Source organism: Zootoca vivipara, chromosome 14 (genome assembly GCF_963506605.1).
Source record: "Zootoca vivipara chromosome 14, rZooViv1.1, whole genome shotgun sequence".
In the NCBI taxonomy this organism is placed as follows: Eukaryota; Metazoa; Chordata; class Lepidosauria; order Squamata; family Lacertidae; genus Zootoca; species Zootoca vivipara.
The window spans coordinates 26,780,309-26,803,524 of record NC_083289.1 but is presented as its reverse complement, the minus strand read 5'-3'; the positions used below and the strand labels follow the sequence as shown (position 1 = coordinate 26,803,524).

Sequence of the window (23,216 nt, the reverse complement as noted above, 5' to 3'; positions counted from 1 at the left end):
TCGGGCTGGAAAATATCTCCCCCCAACCCCCGCCTTGCATATGATGCCATAAATCACTGCTCACCTCACAACAGTATCCTCCAGCTGCAAAGGGAGTCCTTTCCTGTTGCTGCTACTGTCGCTGCACCCCAAAGAGTGGTGTAGAAAAGAGAATCTGGACATACCCCCCTCTCCATGCCCCACCAGAGGCAGATTTCGGGGAGCGCAACCAGTGGATTTCGGCATTAATGTCAGCCCTTGTGGAAAGATAGCTGCCCAGGTAGAAGTGATCAACATTTTCCAACAATAAGTTGGATTTGTGGCGCTTGCAGAGGGGTTGTTTTGTGCTTGTTGGTGCAGCACTTTTCAAAGCAGATGTTGGATAGCCATCTGTCAGGGATTCTTGAGCTGAGATTCCTGCTTTGCCAGGGGGGTTGTACTAGATGACCCTTGATGTCCCTTCCAACTCTACAATTCCATGATTCTACTAGGGAATGCACTTGAGAGTGGTAATTGCGGGGCTAATGGGAAGTGAAATTAACAAAAATGATCAAAGATTATTTATGACATAGCTGCCAAGTTTCCCCTTTTCTCGCGAGGAAGCCTATTCAGCATAAGGGAAAATCCCTTAAAAAAAGGGATAACTTGGCAGCTATGATTTATGTATGCCACTAACACTGCTAGGATGATATTAGCTCAAAGGTGGAAAACAACAGAAATTCCAACAGTAGATGAGTGGCGGGCTAAATTGATGGAATACTCAGAATTGGCAAGGTTGACGGGAAAAATAAGGGAACAAAAAGACCAGAGGTTCCAAAAGGAATGGAGCAAATTTGTAGATTATTTAAAGGAACATTGTAAAAATGTGAAAACACTGGTAGGATTAACATAAAAACTGCAACATAGAAGACAGAAAACCATGTCTTTGAATAAAATAAGACCTATTTAAGAGAAAATGGAGAAAGCGCATAAAGGATGAGAAGAAAATGGAAAACCAAGTGAGAGGAAGGAAGGAAGTCATGTTCGGCAGAACATTTGTATATATTTGATTGTACTATTATGATAATATTTGTACAAAATGGACTTGTTTATGTTTTGGAATTTTTGTGATACTTTTTTCCGGGTGTTTTGCTTTGTAAACGGAAAAACAATAAAAATGAATATATATATATAAAGAGAGAGTGGTAATTGCTTCTATGGGAACATGGCTAGGGAGGCATCAGCTGCGGTGGGTGGGTGGGTGGGTGGGTAGAAATCTCTATGCATTTGAGATCCCAGTCATCTATTTTGGAGAAATCCAGGAGTAGATATTTCTCTCCCCTCTGCATCTCCCTTCAGATCCCTCCACCTTCGCCAAAGCAAGGGATCAGGTGCTGCCAATTACAGGCTGTCTTCCTGGTCCGTCTCCTGGCAAGCCAGCCACTTTGTTCGTCCTAACCCCAAGTGGGGTGCAAAGCGTGGCTCGTAGACTTCTGCAACCTGCGCAGGATTTCAGGATGGTTCAATTAAAGCAAAACACCTGAGGCTGTTTGGATCAGCAGGACTCAAGACAAATCCACAGGAAGCAATTAGAGGCAGCAGCAACAGTTGGCATCATAGGTATCATGAAACAAAGCGGGGTGGTGGTGGTGGAGTGGTCGTGTCTTATTCGGCTCAGCTCAGGTGGAGGCCACTTCTCCCTACCCACATGCCCTGCAACAATCAGAGCAATGGACCCCTGCATTGATATTGGTGACATTGCTCAGGATTATTTGAACCTTGATTCTGGACTGCTTTGTGCAACTAGTCACGGTGGCAAATGAAAACATTGCAGGGTAGACCGCTGCTGTTATATCTGCCAGCCGCACCACCCATCGGCCAGCATGATGAGTATGCTCACTCTCAAGAGGGAGAGGCTCTCAGGCATATAGCACACCTGCAAGGAATTGTTCTTTTAGTGTAGCAGCACATAGCCTCTGGAACTCCCTGCCTCTTGACACCAGGCAGGTGCTTTTACTGTACTCTTTTCAGTGCCTGCTAAAAGCATTTTCATTTAGCAAACCCCGTCCATGCATGGAGAATGCAGGCATGCATTTCAATCCTTTCCGTTTGCTATGGATTTTAATTATCTTTTGAAACTTTATAAATGCTTGTTTTGAACTGTGTTTCCTTGATAGTTTTAAAGTTTGGGGTGTTTTTTGTTTTGTAAAGCGCTTAGAGGTTTTATTACAATCCCATGATAGGCAAATGTTTTGAAATCAATAAACAAGATGCTTTTGCAAATGTGAGATTGTAACCCCAATACCCAGTTCGGTTGCGAGTTTGTTTTCTCATAGCCAAAGAAAAAACACCTATATTTTTAGGAGGGATTAATGACTTGACATCTTTGCAGGTTCAATCTCAGCTGCTGAGAATTTGAGGTCACCCTACAGGGATCAACTTCACTCTTTTGCGGGGGGACGGACACCACCGCTGCTAATTGGCAGCTTGTGGTCTCCATTACATTACATACCAAGGTTATGTCAGGGAAAATTCAAATTCTGCAATCCGAATAAGAAATATAGGCTAGCAAACACACAACCTTCTCCTTTGTGGGGAAGAATAAGGAATTCTGCAAGGTATTGAAGCCTCTACTCGGTGTGTGCCCAGGGTAAGGGCCTGAAGAGCTTCTAATCCATATTCAGTGATCTTGTGGTTTTTTTTGTGTTTGTCCCTAGAGTGACCCCCTCCAAGTGCACCCAGAAACAGCCTCTACCTGTCGGGTACCTGGGAGAAAAGTCATAAGAGGGAGGCCAAATCAATCATTTACCCTGAGGCAAAGCATCATAGTCCCCAGCTGAGCTCAGCTAGACTCGGTTGTGCCAGACCAGGCTGGCCTGGACCGATCCTGCTCCACAACAGCCATGGGGGCCTCTCTGAAGCTGCTTGAAACTGGTTTCCCAAGGAGATCCATGCAGGACTTTTAGTTTAGATATAACAAAGTTTAAATCAGAAACCGGCTAAAGCTTATGGAGAGATGTATTCTCCATTGCCTGCTTGCCTAAGCCTGATGGAATAGAAAACATTTCAGCAGGTTCCTAAAAGTAGAAGCAGAAGATGCACCTGCTGAATCTCTAGTGGCAGAGAGTTCCACAGGGCCAGGCTGATGACACCGAAGGCTTGGTTTCTTCTTGTTGTCAAATGTAGACCACCAACATCACACCAGTGTAGTGTAATGGTTAGAGTGTTGAACTAGGACCTGGGCAACCAGGATTTGAACGCCCACTCGGCCAGGAAGCTCCCTGGGTGATGCTTGGGGCCAGTCACTCACTCTCAGCCTAACCTACCTCACAGGGTCGTTATGGGGATAAAATGGGGAGTTGGAGAACCTTATGCATCACATTGAGCTCCTTGGAAGAACAGGTGGAATATAAATGTAATCAGGGCCAGCCCAACCAAGGCATTTTGGCACCTGAGGCAGATTCCAAAATGCACACACACACCCCTCCCTGGCAGGACAGAAGGGGTGAGTGAAGATCTGCATCTGGAACAAGGAGGGAAGAAAGACTGACATCAGAATCTGCTACCCTGGTGAATCCTGCTGCCCGAGGCACCTTGCCTCATGGGTGGGCTGGCCCTGAATGTAATAAATAACAAACAAACTCGGGAAGGACCAACAGGTGGACCAACAGGTATAGGGCAGCTTCCTGTTGTTCCTAGTTTGGTCCTCAAGGTGATGGAGAGAGAGAGCCTTGGACTGACCCACGGGCAGTAATGGCAAGGGGGTGCCCGCTTCAAAGCCTAACAAATCTCCCCTGTGCGCCCTTGCCATTCAATATTTATTCTTAAATTATTATGCCACCTTTCTGTTAAAAAATACCCCGCGGCATTGCAAAGGGGGGGGGTCTGCTCACGTGACACCCACACCACCAGCCTGCCCACCCATCACGCATTGCCACAGACTCCGGCTCTTTCCCCGTTTGCAATCCTAGCTCTGGGACCGTGTCGCCACCCAGGCGCCCTCCAGGTGGCGCCGTTGCGCAGCACATTCCCTTCCCACCCCAAAGAGAGTGGAGTTTGGGGGGCATCGCGGGGCTTTGCAGGACTGCATTAGCTTCCAACGCTGATCTGGCTCTTTCAAGCAGGAGGGGCAGCTGCCCATTGCGTCATTCCGCTCCCCCCCCCCCGGTGGTGCAACAACTTTTGCGGGCGGGGATGGGTTGGTGGGTGGGTACAGATGACCCTTCCAACTCGGCGATTCTGTGGTTCTAATCTAAAGCAACCACTTGCACAACTCAGGTGTTGTGTACAAAAATTCTGAGCTGGTGCCAAGCGACATTTGCGCCCCTGCCCACTCTCCCGTTTGTGCCATTGAGCCAACAGGGGTGCATGGCTGGGGAGGGGTTCAGCAGGCCCAAGCACCCCTAGCAGATGTCTCTGGCCCCCATATCACTTGCTTGCTCCTTCCTCCCCTGCTTTTAAATCTTCTTCTTCTTCTTCTTCTTCTTCTTCTTCTTCTTCTTCTTCTTCTTCTTCTTCTTCTTCTTCTTCTTCTTCTTCTTCTTCTTCTTCTTCTTCTTCTTCTTCTTCTTCTTCTTCTTCAACTTCTTCTTCTTCTTCTCCTCCTCCTCCTCCTCCTCCTCCTCCTTTTTTGAGAGATAGACGCTATAAAGTGCAGGGCTGGTAAGACCCCCAGCGACCCACCCAACATCTTACTTTGTGGATGTCCAATCCGCATAAAGGGTGTTGGCCCCAGAGAACCTGGCTGACACCTCATAGTATATAATAATAATAATAATAATAATAATAATAATAATAATAATAATAATAATAATAATAATAATATATTATTTATACCCCGCCCATCTGGCTGGGTTTCCCCAGCCACTCTGGGCGGCTTCCAACAGAAAGATAAAACACAATAATCTATTAAACATTAATAGCTCATAGCTCAACAATATGCTTCTATGCTTCTCTGAATGATACCCAGCACTAAGAGCCACAGCTTGGGGTCCCCCCCCAACTCTTCTGGAAATTGGCTGAAATTTGCATCTATACATAGAAATCAGCATAGGCATATGTTATGTAAATAGGCCTGGTGGGCATGTGCTCCTCCCCCCCCCAGACCTGAGTCTTGCAAATCCCTAGCAACAGCCCTAAATGACAGTGCAGGGCCCTGGTTTCATTCAAACCAGCTGACAAGTTGAAGATCCATATCTCACCCCCCCAGATATGCGAGGGTGGGGTGAAGTTTTTTGCACACCTCACTTCCAGAATTTCTGCCTTCTTCCTGTGGTCTCTTGGTGACACAGGTTGCATATAAATTTAATAAATAACTCTAAGGAGGTTTACAGCCTATGCAGAGGGAAGCCTCAAAGAAGCAGGGAAACGTCATGATGGGAGGGGGCGTCTCAGCTCTCTTTGCAGGTGGAGGGGGGGCTTTTTCCCTAGTTATTTGTTTTTTTTCCTTGCATTTATATCCCTCCTTATTCTCCAAGGAGCTCAAGGGGCTGTACATGGTTCTCTCTTCCTCATTTAATCCCCACAACAACAGCCCTGTGAGGTAGGTTAAGCTGAGCAAGGCCATGGCTGGCCTGCCCAAGATCGCACCCAGTGAGCTTCATGGCTGAGCGGGGATTCAAACCTTGGTCTCTCCCAGGTTCTAGCCTGACACTCTAACCACTGCACCACGCTGCCTCTCATGCACTGGTGACATGGGCCCTGGCTGGGGTTCCCCCATCCCCTCCAGCTGAGTCCTGGGAGAGGCCTGTGGTGCTTCTCCAATCCCTAGGCCCCCTGTGCCCCCTTACCTCCCATCCTCCGGAGCAGCCCCTTCCTGTCGTGTCCCAGATGCCCAGGGTAGGCTGCTTTGCAGACCTGCCTGCTGGCCCTCTTCTCCTCTCTGAGAGCTGCTGCTGCATGGCTGCCCGGTTGCTGAGGCGAGGGCTGCCGGCTCCTGCCCAGTCAGCAGTTTGATTCAGCTTCCAAAAAAGGCACAGGCCAGCAGTTTGGATGCAGAGCGACCCTGAAATAGCCTCTCCCCCTCCCCACTTCTCCCTCTTGTCATTCCTCCATGGGTGGGGGGGGGATCGGCAGAGGCGTTTTCTTTTGTCCTGGCCTGGTATTCAGCAGGCACCCGAGCTGCTCGCTGGAGGGGAGTCTCCTTCCTAGGAACAGAGAAAGCTGCCTTACACCAAGTCAGACTGTTGGTCCATCTAGCTCAGTATTGTCTACACTGACTGGCAGCAGCAGCTGTCCGGGATTTCGGGCAGGAGTCTAACCCTACCTGGAGATGCTGCCAGGGAATTGAACCTGGAAAGGTTCTAGAGTTCCCCCTCTTCCTTTCCAAAGCGGAGCAAGCACTAAATAGGCTTTGGGAAGGAAGTAGGAAGGCATCCTCCCTTGGCTTCTGCATCCAGTGCAGGGGGACCAGTAGAGATGCCCTAAATCAGGCATAGGCAAACTCAGCCCTCCAGCTGTTTTGGGACTGCAACTCCCATCATCCCTAGCTAACAGGACCAGTGGTCAGGGATGATGGGAGTTGTAGTCCCAAAACATCTGGAGGGCCGAGTTTGCCTGTGCCTGCCCTAAATCCATCTCTGTTGCCGTTGGGCTTGAACCTGCAACCTTCTGCTTGCAAGGCAGATGCTCTGCCACTGGGCTATGGCCCTTTGCCAGCCCACGGACCACCACCAAAGCAAGGAACCTTGTAGCCCCTCAGGGCAAGCTGCTGAGACCCTTTCCGCCCAACAAAATCTCTTTATTGTGGGGCTTCAGATTCCCCTGTTTTTATGCTCAATTTCCTTTGCAGGTGATTAAAGTACAGAACTGATTTTGGTTGTTCGGAAGGCTTCTCCTCTGTAGTGCGAACTGCGAGCCGCTTTTAATTCATGTCCATGAATAAAAGCAGAAACATTCTAGTGAGCAAAATGGAACATGAAGCCTACGGACATAGAGAAGAGCCTGCTGGATCAGGCCAGTGGCCCATCTAAGCCAACATCCTGTTCTCACAGGGGCCAACCAGATGCCCCAAAGGGAAGCCCGCAAGCAGGACTCAAGCGTAAGAGCAGTTTGAAAAGGACATTCCCCACTCAGGATTCCCATCAACTGGTGTTTCCAATGCATACTATGTCCGGCAGTGGAAGTAGAACATAGCCGTTGTGGCTAGTAGCCATTGATAACTTGATCCTCCAATAATTTGTCTAATCCTCTTTGAAAGCCAAGTTGTTGGACATCCTGTGGGAGGGAGTTCCACGGTTTAACTGTGCTGTGAGTAGTACTTCTTGCTTTAGTCTGTCTTGAATCCTTCATCGTTCAGCTTCATTCAACATCCTCAAGTTCTAGCGCTATGAGAAAGAAAGAAAAGCTTTCCACTGTCTTTTTTCTCCATACCGTTTAATCATTTTATTCACTTCTATCGTGTCACCTCTGTCTGTTTCAGTTTCTCCAATTTCCTCATTTTTCTAACCTTCTGCTTACCATGTTTTTGCATCAGTTTCAGACCCACACACACGCTCATGAAAATCCCCCAGCATTTTAGCTAGTGTTTTGATATATATATTTTCACAAGCATTTCCCCCTATTATAATACACATTTGCATTTATGCACAACATTTCCCCCTAATATATGCAATTGGTGCACACTTTTTGCTTGGGGAACTGCGTTGCAAAATTTAGAGAAGTATGAATTTCAAAGGATACCTGCGTTTTGCATTAAAATGTGAAATGAACAAACTTTCTCCTTCCCCTCTAGAGCAACAGGATCTCTTAGTGTCCTTGGAGCTTGTGGGGAAGAACTTCTTGGCAGATTCCCCCCTCCCCAGGCCCTTTGGGGTGTGCTCAACTTTGACCACAATCCCCTTTGTCTCCTGGAAAAGCCACCTTCCCCCCCCAGCCCCCCTCCCAACCCTCTGTGGCTGATGTAGAGCATTCCCCAGGAAGGGGGGGGGGGACGCATCTGCTTGGCACTTTGCACGGCATCAATGGGGTTTGCTGCACAAGGGAGCCAGAGACACAGCATTAATGTTTAATTTGCTCTAAGCAGCTCATCTCTTGCTTAAGCACCCGGCAGGCGATGCAGAAGGTCCCTCGGCAACGGCGGTGCAGAGGCAAAGGGGGAAGATTAGCACGCCTGCCTGGTGCTTTGATTGGGATAGACACAAACAGGGAGCCCAAAGGTGGTCTTCGCTTACCAACAGCTGGCCAGTCGCCCAGGAAGAGCGGCAAGCCGACCCCAACCACAGCCTGGAGGTTTATGTAGGAGGTCCAGGCCAGCTCACCTCTTGAAAAAGTAGAAATATTTCACTTTTTTTATTAAAAAAAAATCTCCTGCATCCTCAGGACAACATAACAAGACTCCTGCTGCATATTGCTAGATTTTCATCAACCATTCTTCCTTCCATTTTTGTGCACAGAGAAACCGGGCCGCTGTAGTCCCATACATGAATACGGTTGAAGCTTCCTTTGGGATTTTGCTGTCTAGTATCGCTGGGCAAGAAGGATCTTGGAATATGCAGCGATGGCAAAAATTTGACGGCACTGATAAAAGACACAAACTCCGAATCTTTTAAAGAAGACTGGAAAACCCTTTCTAGCCTATTAAAGAAAGTTATTTCCCATATGAGAAGATCACAGCCGGGTTTGAAGTATAAGAAAATAGCAGAATATATTAAGAGACACGCTAGAGAGGGTGAAATTAGATAAGATGGAACCTTAAAAAGCAATTGTATGTGATTTATAAACGTTGACGTTGGGTGAACAGGAAGCCACTAGTTTTGTTGAATTGGAATATAATTGTTGAGTAACAAATGTAACTTCCTATATGGGGAAAAAAGGATAAAATATTATTTATTATGGATAATAAATAAACAAATAAACTAACAAATAAATAAATAATAATAATAATAATAATAATATTTATTTATTTATTTATACCCCGCCCATCTGGCTGAGTTTCCCCAGCCACTCTGGGCGGCTTCCAACAGAACATTAAAATGCAATAATCTATTAAACATTAAAAGCTTCCCTAAACAGGGCTGCCTTCAGATGTCTTCTAAAAGTCAGATAGTTGTTTATTGTCTTGACATCTGATGGGAGGGCGTTCCACAGGGTGGGTGCCACTACCGAGAAGGCCCTCTGCCTGGTTCCCTGTAACTTGGCTTCTCGTAGTGAGGGAACCACCAGAAGGCCCTCGGTGCTGGACCTCAGTGTCCAGGCTGAACGATGGGGGTGGAGACGCTCCTTCAGGTGACCCAGGCCGTTTAGAGCTTTAAAGGTCAGCACTAACACTTTGAATTGTGCTCGGATCAGGCCAGTGGTCCATCGAGCCCAGCATCCTGTTCTCACAGTGGCTAACCAGATGCCCCCATGGGAAGCTCGCAAGCAGGATTCGAGCACAAGAGCCCTTTTCCCTCCTGTGGTTTCCAGCAACTGGGATTTGGAACACTGCTGCCTCCCACTGTGGAGGCTGAGCACAGCCGTCATGGACTAGCCTTCTCCTCCAGGAATTTGTCAACTTCTCTTCTAAAGCCACCCAGCTTGGTGATCATCACTGCCTTCTGTGGGAGGGAATTCCACAGTTCAACTATCTGCTGTGTAAAGAAGCATTTTCCTTTCTCTGCGTCTGGAATCTTCCAACAAGAAGGTTCCAATGAATTTGGTGAAAATGAGACAGTCATCCTCCTCGTTGTGGGCAGCAAAGCTCCAAGATTGGTTTGGCTCTTAAAGGTAAAGGGACCCCTGACCGCTAGGGTCCAGTTGCGGACGACTCTGGGGTTGCTTTGCTCATCTCACTTTACTGGCCGAGGGAGCCGGCGTACAGCTTCCAGGTCATGTGGCCAGCATGACTAAGCCAAAGTGAGACAAGCAACCAACAAGGGCCTATAAATACCCGCAACTGCTGTTTGCCAGCAATCTCTTTGTCACGCTCAGAGTTTGCCAGAGATAAAAAGCTGAGGACAGGTTTGGTGGGAGGGGAGGTGTCGAAGATGGGAGGACAGAACTAGGGGAGGGTGGAGATTTGTCAAATGAACTGTGCCCCCCCCCCCCAGGTTGGATTTTATTTTTTGGCTGGGGTGGGTGGGGGCAAGAGGCAGGAAACACTGAGCCTAAAAGACTGGGCATGCCAAGTATAGGAGTCAAAAACCTCTGACCCCCCCCCAAGCAATTCAGGGGCCTTTTAAAAATAGATCCTTTCGTTTGCCTCAAATACTGAAACAGGAGCTGGTTTCTACATCAGGGCCAGAGGGGTTGAGAACAACTCTCCCTCTTGGTCTTTGCCAAAGTTGCCTGGCCTGCAGGGGCCATTTTTGCTCCCGACTGCGTACCCAGATTGGCTGGGGGCTCTGGGCATGGGCTAGTTCAAGATGAGCTGACCACAATTTGGGACGTTGCCTTGCCTGAACATTTCTCCCAGAGTTCCAAGAGGGGTTACCAAATGAAGCCATTTTGTTGTTGCATGGCCTCCATTTACATGCCTTATACAGGTGAAACTTGGAAAATTAGAATATCGTCGAAAAGTGCATTTATTTCAGTAATGCAACTTAAAAGGCGAAACCAATATATGAGATAGATGCATGACATGCAAAGCAAGATATGTCAAGCCTTTATTTGTTGTAATTGTAATTATTTGTCATTAGGCGGGTCAATTATAAATGGAATGTAATTAATGACGTGTAATAGTGATGTTGGGATGTGGGTGGCGCTGTGGGTTAAACCACAGAGCCTAGGGCTTGCCAATCGGAAGGTCGACGATTCAAATCCCTACAACGGGGTGAGCTCCGTGGTTCGATCCCAGCTCCTGCCCATCTAGCAGTTCAAAAGCACATCAAAGTGCAAGTAGATAAATAGGTACCGCTCCATGTGGGAAGGTAAACAGCGTTTCCGTGCGCTGCTCTGGTTCGCCAGAAGCGGTTTCGTCATGCTGGCCACATGACCTGGAAGCTGTACATGGGCTCCCTCGGCCAATAAAGCGAGATGAGTGCCACAACCCCAGAGCCGGTCACGACTGGACCTAATGGTCAGGGGTCCCTTTACCTTTAACAGCGATGCTTATTTTTGTATTATTGTAACTATTTGTTTTATTTCTGTGGAATTTCCAAAAGAAAGCATTTGTAAAAATTAAAATAAAAATAAAAAATAAGTTGCATTACTGAAATAAATGCACTTTTCGATGATATTCTAATTTTCCGAGTTTCACCTGTATATATAAATTGGGTTGGGTGCTGCCTGGCAAGGCAACGTTACCGATGCCCCTTACCTGAATCTATTCCATTTTGATGCCTGCAAGAGTGTGCTGCAGCTTCTGCTTGTTTTATCCCAACTGCAGTAATATTCTGCATCAGGTCATAACATCATTGGAATGGGACCCAAAGGCTCATCCAGTCCAGCCCCTTGCAATGAAGGAATCCCAGCTAAGTTTTCTTGTTACTGTTTGTCTTGTTTGCATGTTGTTTTTTGAAAACTCAATAACCACGACTTTTTTTAAAAAAGGTGTGCTGACCACACCCATTCCTGACCTGAAGGGTTGAGCAGCAATGACATCCGCGTGGTCCAGTTTTCCTTGGGTAGCTTCCAGGTCTGGTAGCTCAGAGTTCTGCCCTGTGGCATCTGGAGGGAAAGGGCATGGAACGCAACCAGCTCCTGACATTTAGGGCCAGGCAGTCTCTGTTGGGCCCCAAGCAAAAGCTGAAAGGGCATCACTTATGCTTTGAAGACAGGTGCTTACCTTAGAACGATTCCCCTGCCCTCAGAAGGCAGAAAGTTGCAGCATGCGGAACTGGATAAGATGACGGGAAGAATCCGAGAACAGCGGGACCAGAAGGTCATCAAAGATTGGATTAAATTTACAGACTATTTGAAAGACAATTGCATTCAAATAAAGACGTTGGTAGGATTGCAAGAAGCTTTGTAAATTATAAAATAGGAAAGTCATTTTAATTTGGATTTTAGTGATAATTTTTTGTAATAATGATTGATAAAGAGAAATATAGATATTAGAGATAAATGTTAGAAAATCATTAAGAAGGGTTTGATGGAAGTCAAGGCTTGAAAAAGCCAAAGTGATAAAATATGGAAAATAAGGAGATGAATATGATCATTGTAATGTAAAAAATTAATAAAATATTATATGGCCAAAAAAGAAGAAAGTTGCAGCATTCAAGACTTTCTAGTTTAGAGAAATGGCAAGTGAGAGGCGACATGAGAGTAAAACTATACGTGGCATGGAGAAAGTGAAAAGCTTTCCTCCCATTCTCCCAACACTAGAGGTTGTGGACAGCCAATGGAAGTTGAACACTTGAAGATTCAGGACAAAGAAAAGAAAGTCTTTCTTCACATAGTTAAACTGTGGAACTCCATCCCACAGGTGGCTGCAATGGCTTCGCTTCTCCTTGCTGTCAAACTTTAGATTTCAAGCTCCTAAGAGTGCTTATTCAAGGCCAGTCCTATTCAGAACAGGCCCACTGAAGTCGCTAACCACAACCAACTTAGGATCGTGAATTTCAACAGGCCTTAGATGGCCATCTGTCAGGGATTGTTTAGTTGCGATTCCTGTATGACGGGGGGTTGGGCTAGATGGCCACTGGGTTCCCTTCCAACTCTACAATTCCATAATTCCATAAATGCAACCCAAACCCATCTCTTTTGCTTGCACACATTGATGGTGACGTATTAAAAATATTATGGAAAGATGCATTTAATACATTTGGCTTCAGTCTGCTTGCGCAGCTGTTTTAATCCAAGGCAGATGAGAAAGTTGGGGTGGGTGAGGAGAGAGAAGGAGTCGCTTCCTAAACTGGTTTTGTAAACTTCAAATGGCCTGGAAAATCGCCAGTTATGTCAATCCCTTCTCTCCCCCCACCCCCCACCCCTGCAAAGAGAAACCCACTGATGTCCTTCATTCAAGATGTGGCAAACCTAAAAGATGCTAAATGATAGATACCGTGTTTCCCCTTTTTTAAGACACCGTCTTATAACTTTTTTCCTCAAAAAAACACAGGGTGGCTTACTTTCGGTGGGGTGTCTTATTTTTTTTATTGCCGGTATGGTATTTATGGCTCAGGGCGCCGCTGGGCTCTCTTGAGTGCTCGGTGCTGCAGCAGCCACTGGTTCCGGGTGGCGGGGCGGCAGGCGTCCTTGACCAGGCCAGGCGGAGGCCGCTGGCTCAGGCACTCGGCCCGCTGCTGCAGAGTGCTCCAAGCTCCTTGGCTGGGCCAGGCAAGGAAGAAGCAGTGAGCCCAGCGGTGGCGGCAAGCACGGAAGCAGTAGGGACGGCGGTGGATGAGAAGGCGGAGCGCGGGGATGCAGCCAGCAAGGCGGGAGCGCGATCAGCTGTTAAGCGACGCTCTTGGAGCGCCGCTTCACAGCTGATCGCGCTCCTGCAGTGCCGGCCGCATGGAGTGACTCTGTGAGTGGAGGTGCCTGTGGGGGTTGGTTTCCGCGGAGCAGAAGTATGGCTTATTTTCGGGGTATGTCTTATATTTCTCAAATCCTTAAAAACCCTGCCATGGCTTACTTTATGACTATGTATTAAAAAAGGGGAAACAGGGTAGATAGATAGATAGATAGATAGATGATAGATAGATAGATAGATAGATAGATAGATAGATAGATAGATAGATGGATAGATGGATAGATGGATAGATGGATAGATAGATAGATAGATAGATGGATAGATAGATAGATAGATAAACAAACTGGCTCAGCTCCCCGAGCTGGAAGCAAACAGAACACTGGTGGTTCTTTAATTCTATTCATGGTTCAGGCAGGATATAAATTTTGAGCGACCAATAAAGAAAGAAAACCGTGTGCTGCATTTCACCCAGCTGGGGAGCTCCAGGATCCCAGCTGGCAAAGTCGTGTCTGGTGCCAACGAGTCTTGAAGAGGTGCCATTCTTGAGGGGTGGGGTGGAGAACGACGCTACGCCGGCATATCACCGGCACAACTCTGCCAGGGAGAGGAGACCAAAGTAGGCAGCATCAAAGGTGAAGAAAGCTTGGCAAGATGCTAAACGCTTGCAGCCCCTGGTCCTGCCACCGATGACAGCATAAGGTTATGCTGGCAAAAAGGGGCAATGCATTGCAAGGGTAGCCAGTGTGGCAGACTCCAGGTGCCAGTGGGCCATGCCATGCTCCCACCAGCCATGGCACCATGCAGAGCTGATGGGAGCTGGAGGACACCAGTTTGGGGAAGACTGGCCAAGACGATGACCTGACCAGAAGCAACCAATGTACATAATCCGGCTGCTCCTTGGAGGGGCTTTGCTGTCCTCCCTGGTAAGAACTGGAGAGCCTGGCTACTGGATCAGTCCCAAAGAGGCCCATCTAGCCCACCATCCTGTTCCCAGAGTGGCCAACCAGATGCCCACAGTGAAACATCTCTCCCCGCTTGCCGTTCCCGGCAGCTTGCGTTCCAAAGCATACCGCCTCCGGCAGTGAAATCCAGGTAGAGCCATTAGGGAAGGGACACAGCTCACTGCCTGGAATGCAGAAGGTCCAAGGTTCAATCCCCGCCTCCGGGTATGGCTGGGGGAGGCTCCTGTGCAAATCCCTGGAGAGCTGCTGCCAGCCAGTGTAGAAACTACTGAACTGGAATGAATGAAACTACTGGAATGAAGTTCTGATTCAGTATAATGGAAGCTTCCAATATTCCTTTCGCTGGCCTCTGCCACCAACATTGCAAGCCAGGTGGGCAAAAGTGAAGGGTGATTTAACGCTCAGGTTCCCCCCCCCAAAAAAATCCCTGGGAACTATAGAATCATAGAATCATAGAATTGGAAGAGACCCTTAGGCTCATGTGATGGGAATTCCTAGAGTGGCAGTTGGGAGGGACCACAAGGGTCATCTATTCCAACCCCCTACAATGCATGCATCTTTTTGCCTGGTGTGGGGCTCGAACCCACGAGCCTGAAATTGAAGTCTCATGCTCTCTCAGGCCGAGCTGTTAGGAGACCCCTCCTATCAACCTCACAGAAAACCTCCAGTTCTCTGGGAAGGGAGATCATTAAACCACTTTAAATCCATCATCTGGATAGCTCAGTTGGTTAGAGCATGGTGCTGATTATAACCAAGGTAGCAGTTTCGATCCTCATTATGGGACAGTTGCATATTTTTGCATTGTTAGATCAATGATCCTCAGGGTCCCTTCCAGCTCTACAATTCTGACTCTATGATTTGCTTCACCCTACATTGCAAATTTCCCACCCTAGGGGAACCTGGGTAGTTACTACATTTTTAGGGCACATCTGAACAAGATATGGAAAAGCTTGGGCAGATGTGTTGAAAACGTGTGCATAAAACTAGCCGTGCCCAAATCCTAAGCATGAGGACTCTTCTTCTTCTTCTTCTCTGTTAAAGAAGTCCTCCCATTTTTCCAGTTGGGGCAGCAATTCATTAAACAGACAAGCTGCTTAACATGCTGGCAGCACCAAAGCTAGTCATGGAAGCCATCAATCATTCCCAGCAGATGGCAAATGTATCTCCTTTCACCACAAATTGAGCAGCAAACATTCAGATTCATCACCAAGACAACATATTTAAATTCTCTTCAATTTTCCATGCAGACCTTAACAAATTGCCAAGAGTGATGAAAATCAATATTGTCACCCAGAGAGGCAGAGGCATTTGTGTTCTCGTCGTGGAGGCAGGTTTCAGACAAAGCAGAATGGCGGCCCCTCCAAAGTACAATGCTCACTTTGTCAGCTCCATTGTGCAGAGCAAAGAACTCCTAAATATTTGGGGTTTAAATTTTTATCTGCACCCTTCCTCCAAAGAGTTCAGTGCAACCAGCACGCAATGGCTCTCTACCCCCATTTTATCTTCGAAACCACCCTATGGAGCAGAGGTAGCCAACATTATTGGATCTGCCAGGTGTTGCGGGCTACAAGTCCTATGATCTCTGACCATTGGGCGTGCTGGCTGAGGCTGATGGGAATTGTAGTCCCAAGTACCCTGACACCACTTTGGCTGCTCCTGAGAAGACGTTAAGCTAAGGATAGTGACTGGCCTAAGGCCACTAGGTGAGTTTCAGGGCCAAATGCATGTTTCTGGTCATAGTCCAGCACCCAAGCCAATCCACAATGCTACTCAAGTACGATCCCGTGGTCAGTAGCCTAGTGTCAAGTTCAGAAATGCAGGGTCCCTTCACAATAGTCAGCCGCACACCCTCACTGCCATGCCCCCTTTATAAGATTATATGACCTTTTAAGATTACTGTAATCTTTTAATTATGCAATAATAATTAGGGTTGCACTGCATCGATCGGTCACTGTATCTGAAGAAGTGTGCATGCACACTTAAGCTCATACCAATGACAAACTTAGTTGGTCTCTAAGGTGCTACTGGAAGGATTTTTTAAAAATTTTGTTTCGATCAACGCAGATCTGCCTGCGTTGCCTTTGAGTAGATCAACCATTCACTCTGCACATACATGGGCAACTGATTGGGCGTGTTCAAATATCTTACTTTGGAATGACTTGATTTGTGTTTTCCCTGAAGTTCCTCTGCACATAACAGAGCTTGCATGCCATTCTCTTGAAGTGGAAGCACCATGTTTTCAGTGTTCATTGTTCCTAAAGGCTTAGCTTTGGAGGATGCACAACTCCTCCTCGGTGATATCTTCCCATGTGCTTTCTCCAGGGTGATCCTAGGAGTTGATCCTCAGACTTACTGTATGTTCCTGTGTATAAGACTACTTTTTAACCCAGGAAAATCTTCTCAAAAGTCAGGGGTCATCTTATACGTTGGGTCGTATTTCTTATATGGAGAGTATATCCCAAACTCTATATTTTAACTGGAAAAGTTGGGGGTCGTCTTATATGCCCAGTCGTCTTATACGCCGGAATATACAGTACCTCCTTTGACTGTGATTGGCAGCCATCAGCACCAAGGGTGAGAAGACGTCTGGCTCTAGGACACTGGAGACAGAGACCCTGCTGCAGATATAACAACCCATATTTGAACCGCTGCAACCTCAGACTGCTACAAACAATCAAGACCCAGTGGGTTAGAATTAAGATATCTGTGTCTACACAAGACATTCTCTTGAGTCTAGCAAAAAGCCCTTTTATGCTGCAAAATATGACGGGATTTTAAATGCACCCCTTTAATAAAGGTTGGAGCGTCTGGTTCCGAAGTCTGCTTTCCCGTTAAGACTCTATTGAGTCTGGGGCTTTTGCCTCTCTTGACGCAACTAATGCACACCAAGTGACAGCATAAGATTAAAAACTCTTTATTTTACAATTTTATAAAGCAGCTTTACATGAAGCACAAAGTTGATCGGTTTACTTTTTAATATATATATATATATGTATATGTATATATAAACATAATAGGACCATTCCCACTGCAAAAAATCATGTCTTGCCCCATATAAAACTAACCTGTGCACATTGTGCTTAACCCACAAAGTCTGTACAGCTTTACAAAGGACTCGTCGCCCTCCAAAGGGCATCCTGTAAACAATTTATTGCATATTTAAACCCATGGTTCAAACCCCGCATGTAAGAAGGGAAGAGAAGAAAAGGAAAAGGAAAAGAAAAGGGGGGGTCAGAAATACAATTGCAAGGTGGACGAAAAGCAGCAATTTTCAGTGGAAGCCTCAAAAGGATGGAAAGAAAAAATTGACACCAGTTGTGCTTGTGTGTCGCACAATAATGCAAAGGGGGGGGGGAAGGGTCGTGTCTACTCGGGAACAAAAGGCATTGGCTTCGCTCTGTGAACTGCAACACACTAGCCTCCATATTCATGACATCTCTTGTCCCCTACCTTTTTAAAATTAAAAAATAGAGAACTTGCAATACTAAACTTCGGTTTTGCCTCCTTGGAATTCCCTCGTCGCTCACAGTTGGCCTCCAGACACAGCAACTTGGACATCCACCACCACCCTATACAAATGAGGGGAGGAAATAGCCCGGGGGCCCAATGCAGATGTGGCACCTGCAAAGGAAGGAAACTGGGAGGCTGATGGGGCTCTTGTAATCCCCTTCCCTGCTCTCTTGCGAACTTCCCACCCTGATGCGTGAACACTTTTCCCTTTTGAGAGCTAACCATGGTGCAGTATGTTGGATCGGCACCAAAACTAGCACATAATCTTGAATGAGTTTGCTGATCAGCTCCAAACTCTGGTTTGAAATAAATCTTTGTATGTTCAGAAGCCGAGCTGCTCATGGCTCTGAAAAAGGAAATGAAGACCACTCTGCATTTTGAGGGGTTGGGGAGAGGTACACCTGGCCATGCTTAGATGCTCAGGAGGATTGGGTTGTATCCAACTGAGCGACAAGAGGAGACCCACTGAAAGCAGCAGGCATGATTCACTTAAGTTCATTGATTTTAAAGGGTCTACTCTTGAGTATGACATAGTTGGATACAACCCGCTTTGTCCATACTGGGCCAAAGACAATGTACTAAAATAATCAAGATCCCTATTTCTCAGGAGCCAATTCCCACTAAACACAGCCTACCTGTGATTCTGCTTCACCGACCTCTATCACACCCACCGTGAGCAGCTGGTGAAGGGGTCCGTCATGGGGAAAGCAGGCAGTTGCCAATTTGAGTGCGGACTAGAACAGCACTCGTTTCCCAAATACCAGCTTGCTCCACTTGCAGATCTCAGGCCAACGAACACAAGCCTACACAAATCTGGAAGCCCTGGGAGTGCCGCAGTGAGTCGTAAGCACAGAACCATCAACCAGCCACAAAGTATACTCATTACCTATTGCAAGAGGAAGTTATGGCCACATGGTCAAGGCACTAACGCTCCACCCAAACAGTACCCCAAAGGTGTCTGCGCTGGCTGCTCCAAATCTGGCTGGCCACAGTTTGAGTCACACTCTCACATCCAGAAGCAATTGCTAGAGAGGAAAAAGGTCCTGGAATCGACCACTTTGGTATCATCGCAACACAGACCAGCCCTTCCACAACTTGGTGCTCTCCAGAGGTTAGGGACTACAACTCCCATCAGCCCCAGCCAGCACAGTCATATGATGCTGAGGCTGTCTGTAGTCCAAAACATCTGGAGGAGACTGGTTTGGGGAGCGCAGTTCAATATGCTGGCTATCAGCACAGAAAGCAACGCTCTCAAAGAGAACTGGAATTCCAAGGCTTCTCTCTTCTGGGACTTGAATTTACTCCCTCCCCACTTAACTCCTGACTCCTCAGATGCCCCTATTTTTCTCTTGGTAGTTTGCATATGCTCCAGACCGCCCCCACTTCAGAAACACATGCAGTCGGCAACTGCTGTACCCAAACTTTTGCTCTGTAAGAACCCGGGGGCCCCTCTAGAACCACTTCTTACCAAGATCAGTGGAAGTGGAGCAGGACATATGTAGGAGCCCTCGCTCTTAAAACTGTGTTGCCAGCACCTAGGAATTCAAATGTTCTTCTAATGTACCAATAGACCAGCGTGCCCCAGGGCAAGCTTCACCAACCTGGTGCCATGCAGACGTTTTTTGGGGGGAGAGTTACAGCCCAGAACATCTGAGAGCACCACGCCCCACATCTCTCCCCAGTAAAGTGACAGTGCAGGCTTCCGTGCTTTTGTATACACTGCAAGGCGAGCAAAGAAAAATGGCCAAGCTGAAACAATGCCTGGTTTCCTTGAAATGCACAAGTGTGGGATTTGAATATCCAAGGGCAGCATTAGGAGCAGAGGGGCAAGCTGCCAATGACATGGGATTCTGGGCAAGTTCAGGCAGTCTGCCAAAGCATCTACCAGCGGCAATTGTGCCTACTGAAATGAAAAGCCACAGCAGGGTTGGTAAGGCATGGCCCCTCTGGATCCAGGGTAGCCAACGTGGTGCCCTCTGAGTATTGTTGGGACTCTGACTCCCATCATCACTGGCCATTGGGCCATGCTGGCTGGGGCTGATGGGAACTGGAGTCCAATAGTGGCTACCTCTGGTCTGGACCATCCTTGGAAGGATCCCTTCCCATTGTTTTAGACCTCCCTAATCTGCAGGTTCCCCTGCTTGGATATCTACCAACTACCAACTTCTCAGCAATTGGAAACCGGGAGTGTGGTTTGCCAAAGGCAGGGTCTACCACACAGCACAAGACATTTGCGAGAGACGTAGTTTCTAAGCCTGGGAAGGGGATTTCCAAGCCAGAATCAAGCCACCACCTCATTAGAGCTCTTCCTGAGCCTCCAAGAGCTCACCTTAATGGAAGCTCCACTGAACAAGTCTGCAAGATACAGTAGGATTGGAAAGAGAGGGCTGGTCCATGGAGAAAAAGGCATCTATTCCCATCTCTCTCAAGTGCAGCTTCCCAGCAGACTGTGCCTGTTACAATGGTGAAAAAATGCGAAACAAATATCCGTGATCCCAACGGGGGGGGAAATGACTTTTTCAAAACAAGTGCTGTTGACCATGGTGCCGGCAGAAGTGGAATGACTTATAGACAGACAAATATAAATACATTCTCATTTCACTTCCTCAAAACAAAATAAACCTTAAAAAAACAAGCCCTCCCCTCCCACCACCAGTAGCAGTTTCAAAAGCAAGTTGCTGCAGAAAAACTTACAGAGTGTTCAAACATAATGCCATTTAAAAAGGGCTATTTCCGGCCCCCCTCACCCACATGAATTGTACCTGGTTTCAACAGTACCCTAGACTAGTTTTCTTCAGCTTGGTGCCCTCCAAATGTTTTGGGGTAAAACCTCCAGCCAGCACAACCTATGCTTGGGGATGGTGGGGGGGTGGCACCCCAAGCACCAGAAGGGCAGGGCCTGAACCCCTCCGCAAGGGACAGAATGGCTTACATGGAAAGGAAACCCTGCAAAAACCAGATGTGGGGAACCTTCGGCCATCCAGATGTTGCTGAACGACAGCTTCCGTCGTCCCTGAGCCGCTGGCCATGCTTGCTGTGGCTGATGGGAGTTGTAGTTTGGCAGCACCCAGAGGGCCAAAGGATCCCCGCACCTGATGTAAATGATCAGGAGGGAAAGACCCTCCTGCTCCCACCAAAAGAGGTCTCAGCTCACCTGGAAGCAAGGAAAGGGATTGGCCAAGCTCGAAAAGGTGGCAGTAGAACCAGTTTGAGAGAAGGTGGCCACGTTTTTGTGCTGACAGCTGGTCCTGCTTGTAATGGTAGGTTGCTTACGGAACAGAGTTAGCAAAACACACATTTGAACTTGCCCACTGGGAGGTCCCTGTGCAAGGAAATGGGGGTGGCACCGAGGCATAGACATCCCCTGCACCAGCTCTCCCGAGTAGCCACGGAGTTTTCACAGAAATTCCCAGTGAATCCTCACCACTAAGTGCGGTGCTGTTGTTTTTAATCCCATTTGTACACCTTCAAAGAAACTGGACATTTGAAGTATTTCGCAATATACAGAATTTCAACACAAACAGCTCTGAAATTTCCCACCAAAGGGAAATGTATGTAGAATGAAATAAAGACGTCACCCACTCTCTGGGATAAGAGTTAAGAGAGATTTCTGGCATGGCACACTATTTTCCACTCCACCCCCAAGTGAAAATCCCATTTCTGCACCCATCCATTTAAAAAAGAGAGAGAGAGAGGCCATATTCTACTTTTTTCTGACCAATACTGGGCTATGAAAACCATTATAGCTTTCGTGATTTCCCGCCACCCCCCAGAAAACATTTTATATTATGCACAAGTACCATAACGGACCACTGTGGAAAAGTAAACAAGTTTGCTAAACTTTGTCCTTTGATCAGATGCTTGCTTCGTAATTTTACCTCCCCACTCTATAAAGGATTCATCCGCTGGAATGCAATTGTTTAAAAAAGATGAGTTTTAAGGATCACTTCTTTGAAAACAGAGTCTGTTCGAAAAAACAAAACACAAGTACGCACACACACACACGCACACACCCAGAGGGTTTGGGCACCACCTTTGCTCTGCTTCAAAGATGGCGGCTGCCAAGCACCGCAGACGGGGGGAAACTCCATTTTGGTTGTGAGCTGGGCTCAATTGTGCTTCGCCCTGCCTCCTCGCAGGTAGCTCTTCCACCTCTTGACGAAATCTTTGAACAGGGGCGTCTCGTCGATGGTGCTGAGGAGCTGGAGCTGGTTGATGTGGGTGGTGTGATAGTCCCACCGGGCCAAGTTCGGGGCTGCCCCAAGCATGAAGTGGCGGAGGTCATAGATGGTTCCTGAGCCCGTGTCGTAGAGAGGGAGCATGGCCTTGAGGGACTCCATGCCCCGCTCGTACAGGAGCTTGGCCTCCTTCCCCAGCTTCTCTCCCGCCGTCTCCTTCAAGTCGTACAGCCCAATGAGGGAATACATGAACCCGTTCAGGACGAAGGAGCTAGGCGACGTGGGGTACTCCTCGTACCAGTCGTGCTTGTTCATGAAGACGGCCTTCACGCCACGTTGCTCTGAGGAGAGCTTGTAAGGCGCCGTGGCCCGCAGAGCCGCACTGAGGAACGTGTGGTCTTTCGTCAAGAGGTAGGCCCGAACCAAGGTGGAAATGGCCTGGCCCTGCGCCATGGCAGAGTACCACCCGGGGTCCAGGGACTTGAAGCCTTCCCCCAGCTTCCGGGTCACCATGATCGGCCAACCGCCCTTCTCATCCTGGTTCCTCACCAGCCAGTCGCTAGCGGCGAAAAAGGCCGCCATGTGGGCCGTGGCAGAGATGGTGACGTTGTCGATGAAGCCGTGCCCTTTCACCACCAAGCGGACCACCCTCTTGGGCATGATCTTAGTCTGCTTGACGGCCTTCGTGTTGGAGAGGCCGACCCCCTTCCTCAGGTCAGTCACAAGGTCTCGGGTGACCGTGCTCCAGCTAGTCCTGGGCCCGATGCCATAGTAAATGTCTCTATCCTTGAAAGCTATCAGCTGGGTGTTGGAGATGTAGTGCACGCGGAACAGCTGGCTCTTCTCTGTGGTCTCCAGGACCACCGAGATGCTTCCGTTGGTGATGAACTTGAGGTCGAAGGAAATAATGAAGTCCCTCGTGTCCCCCAGCTGCAGAGAGGCGCCCTCGGAGTTTTCTGACAAGGGAATAAAAAGGGTAAGGGGTTGGTTACCGAGCAAAACTACAACACAGGGCGGATCTTTCTTTTTCCCCTGAGTATTGACAGACAGGCATCAAGAAAGCAGCTTGCCAGCCACAACGCCCGTTCTCATGCACTGCCAAGGACATTCAAATCAATAGCATGAAATTAGCATTTCATCTCGGAATCCGTTCATTATTAATTAGTAACAAATGCAAGTACGGGCATCCTGGATCAAGCCAGAGCTCTGTCCAGGTCAAGGTCCTGTTCCCCACAACAACCAGTTAGATGTTACTGGCGAATAAGAGCCTGCTGTATC

At 47.7% G+C, this 23,216-nt stretch overlaps 1 protein-coding gene across 3 annotated transcripts in view; it reads right to left on the bottom strand.

Annotated features, from left to right (window-relative positions):
* Positions 1-17,140: 17,140 nt before the first annotated feature.
* Positions 17,141-23,216, bottom strand: part of GLCE (glucuronic acid epimerase) — a 59,335-nt gene continuing 53,259 nt past the window's right edge. For all 3 annotated transcript variants that reach the window (XM_035130651.2, XM_035130646.2, XM_035130649.2), the window contains one exon: positions 17,141-22,894. In XM_035130651.2, coding sequence (XP_034986542.2) covers positions 21,870-22,894 — 1,025 coding nt within the window. In that variant the 3' untranslated portion in view covers positions 17,141-21,869. The remainder of the gene's footprint in view (positions 22,895-23,216) is intronic.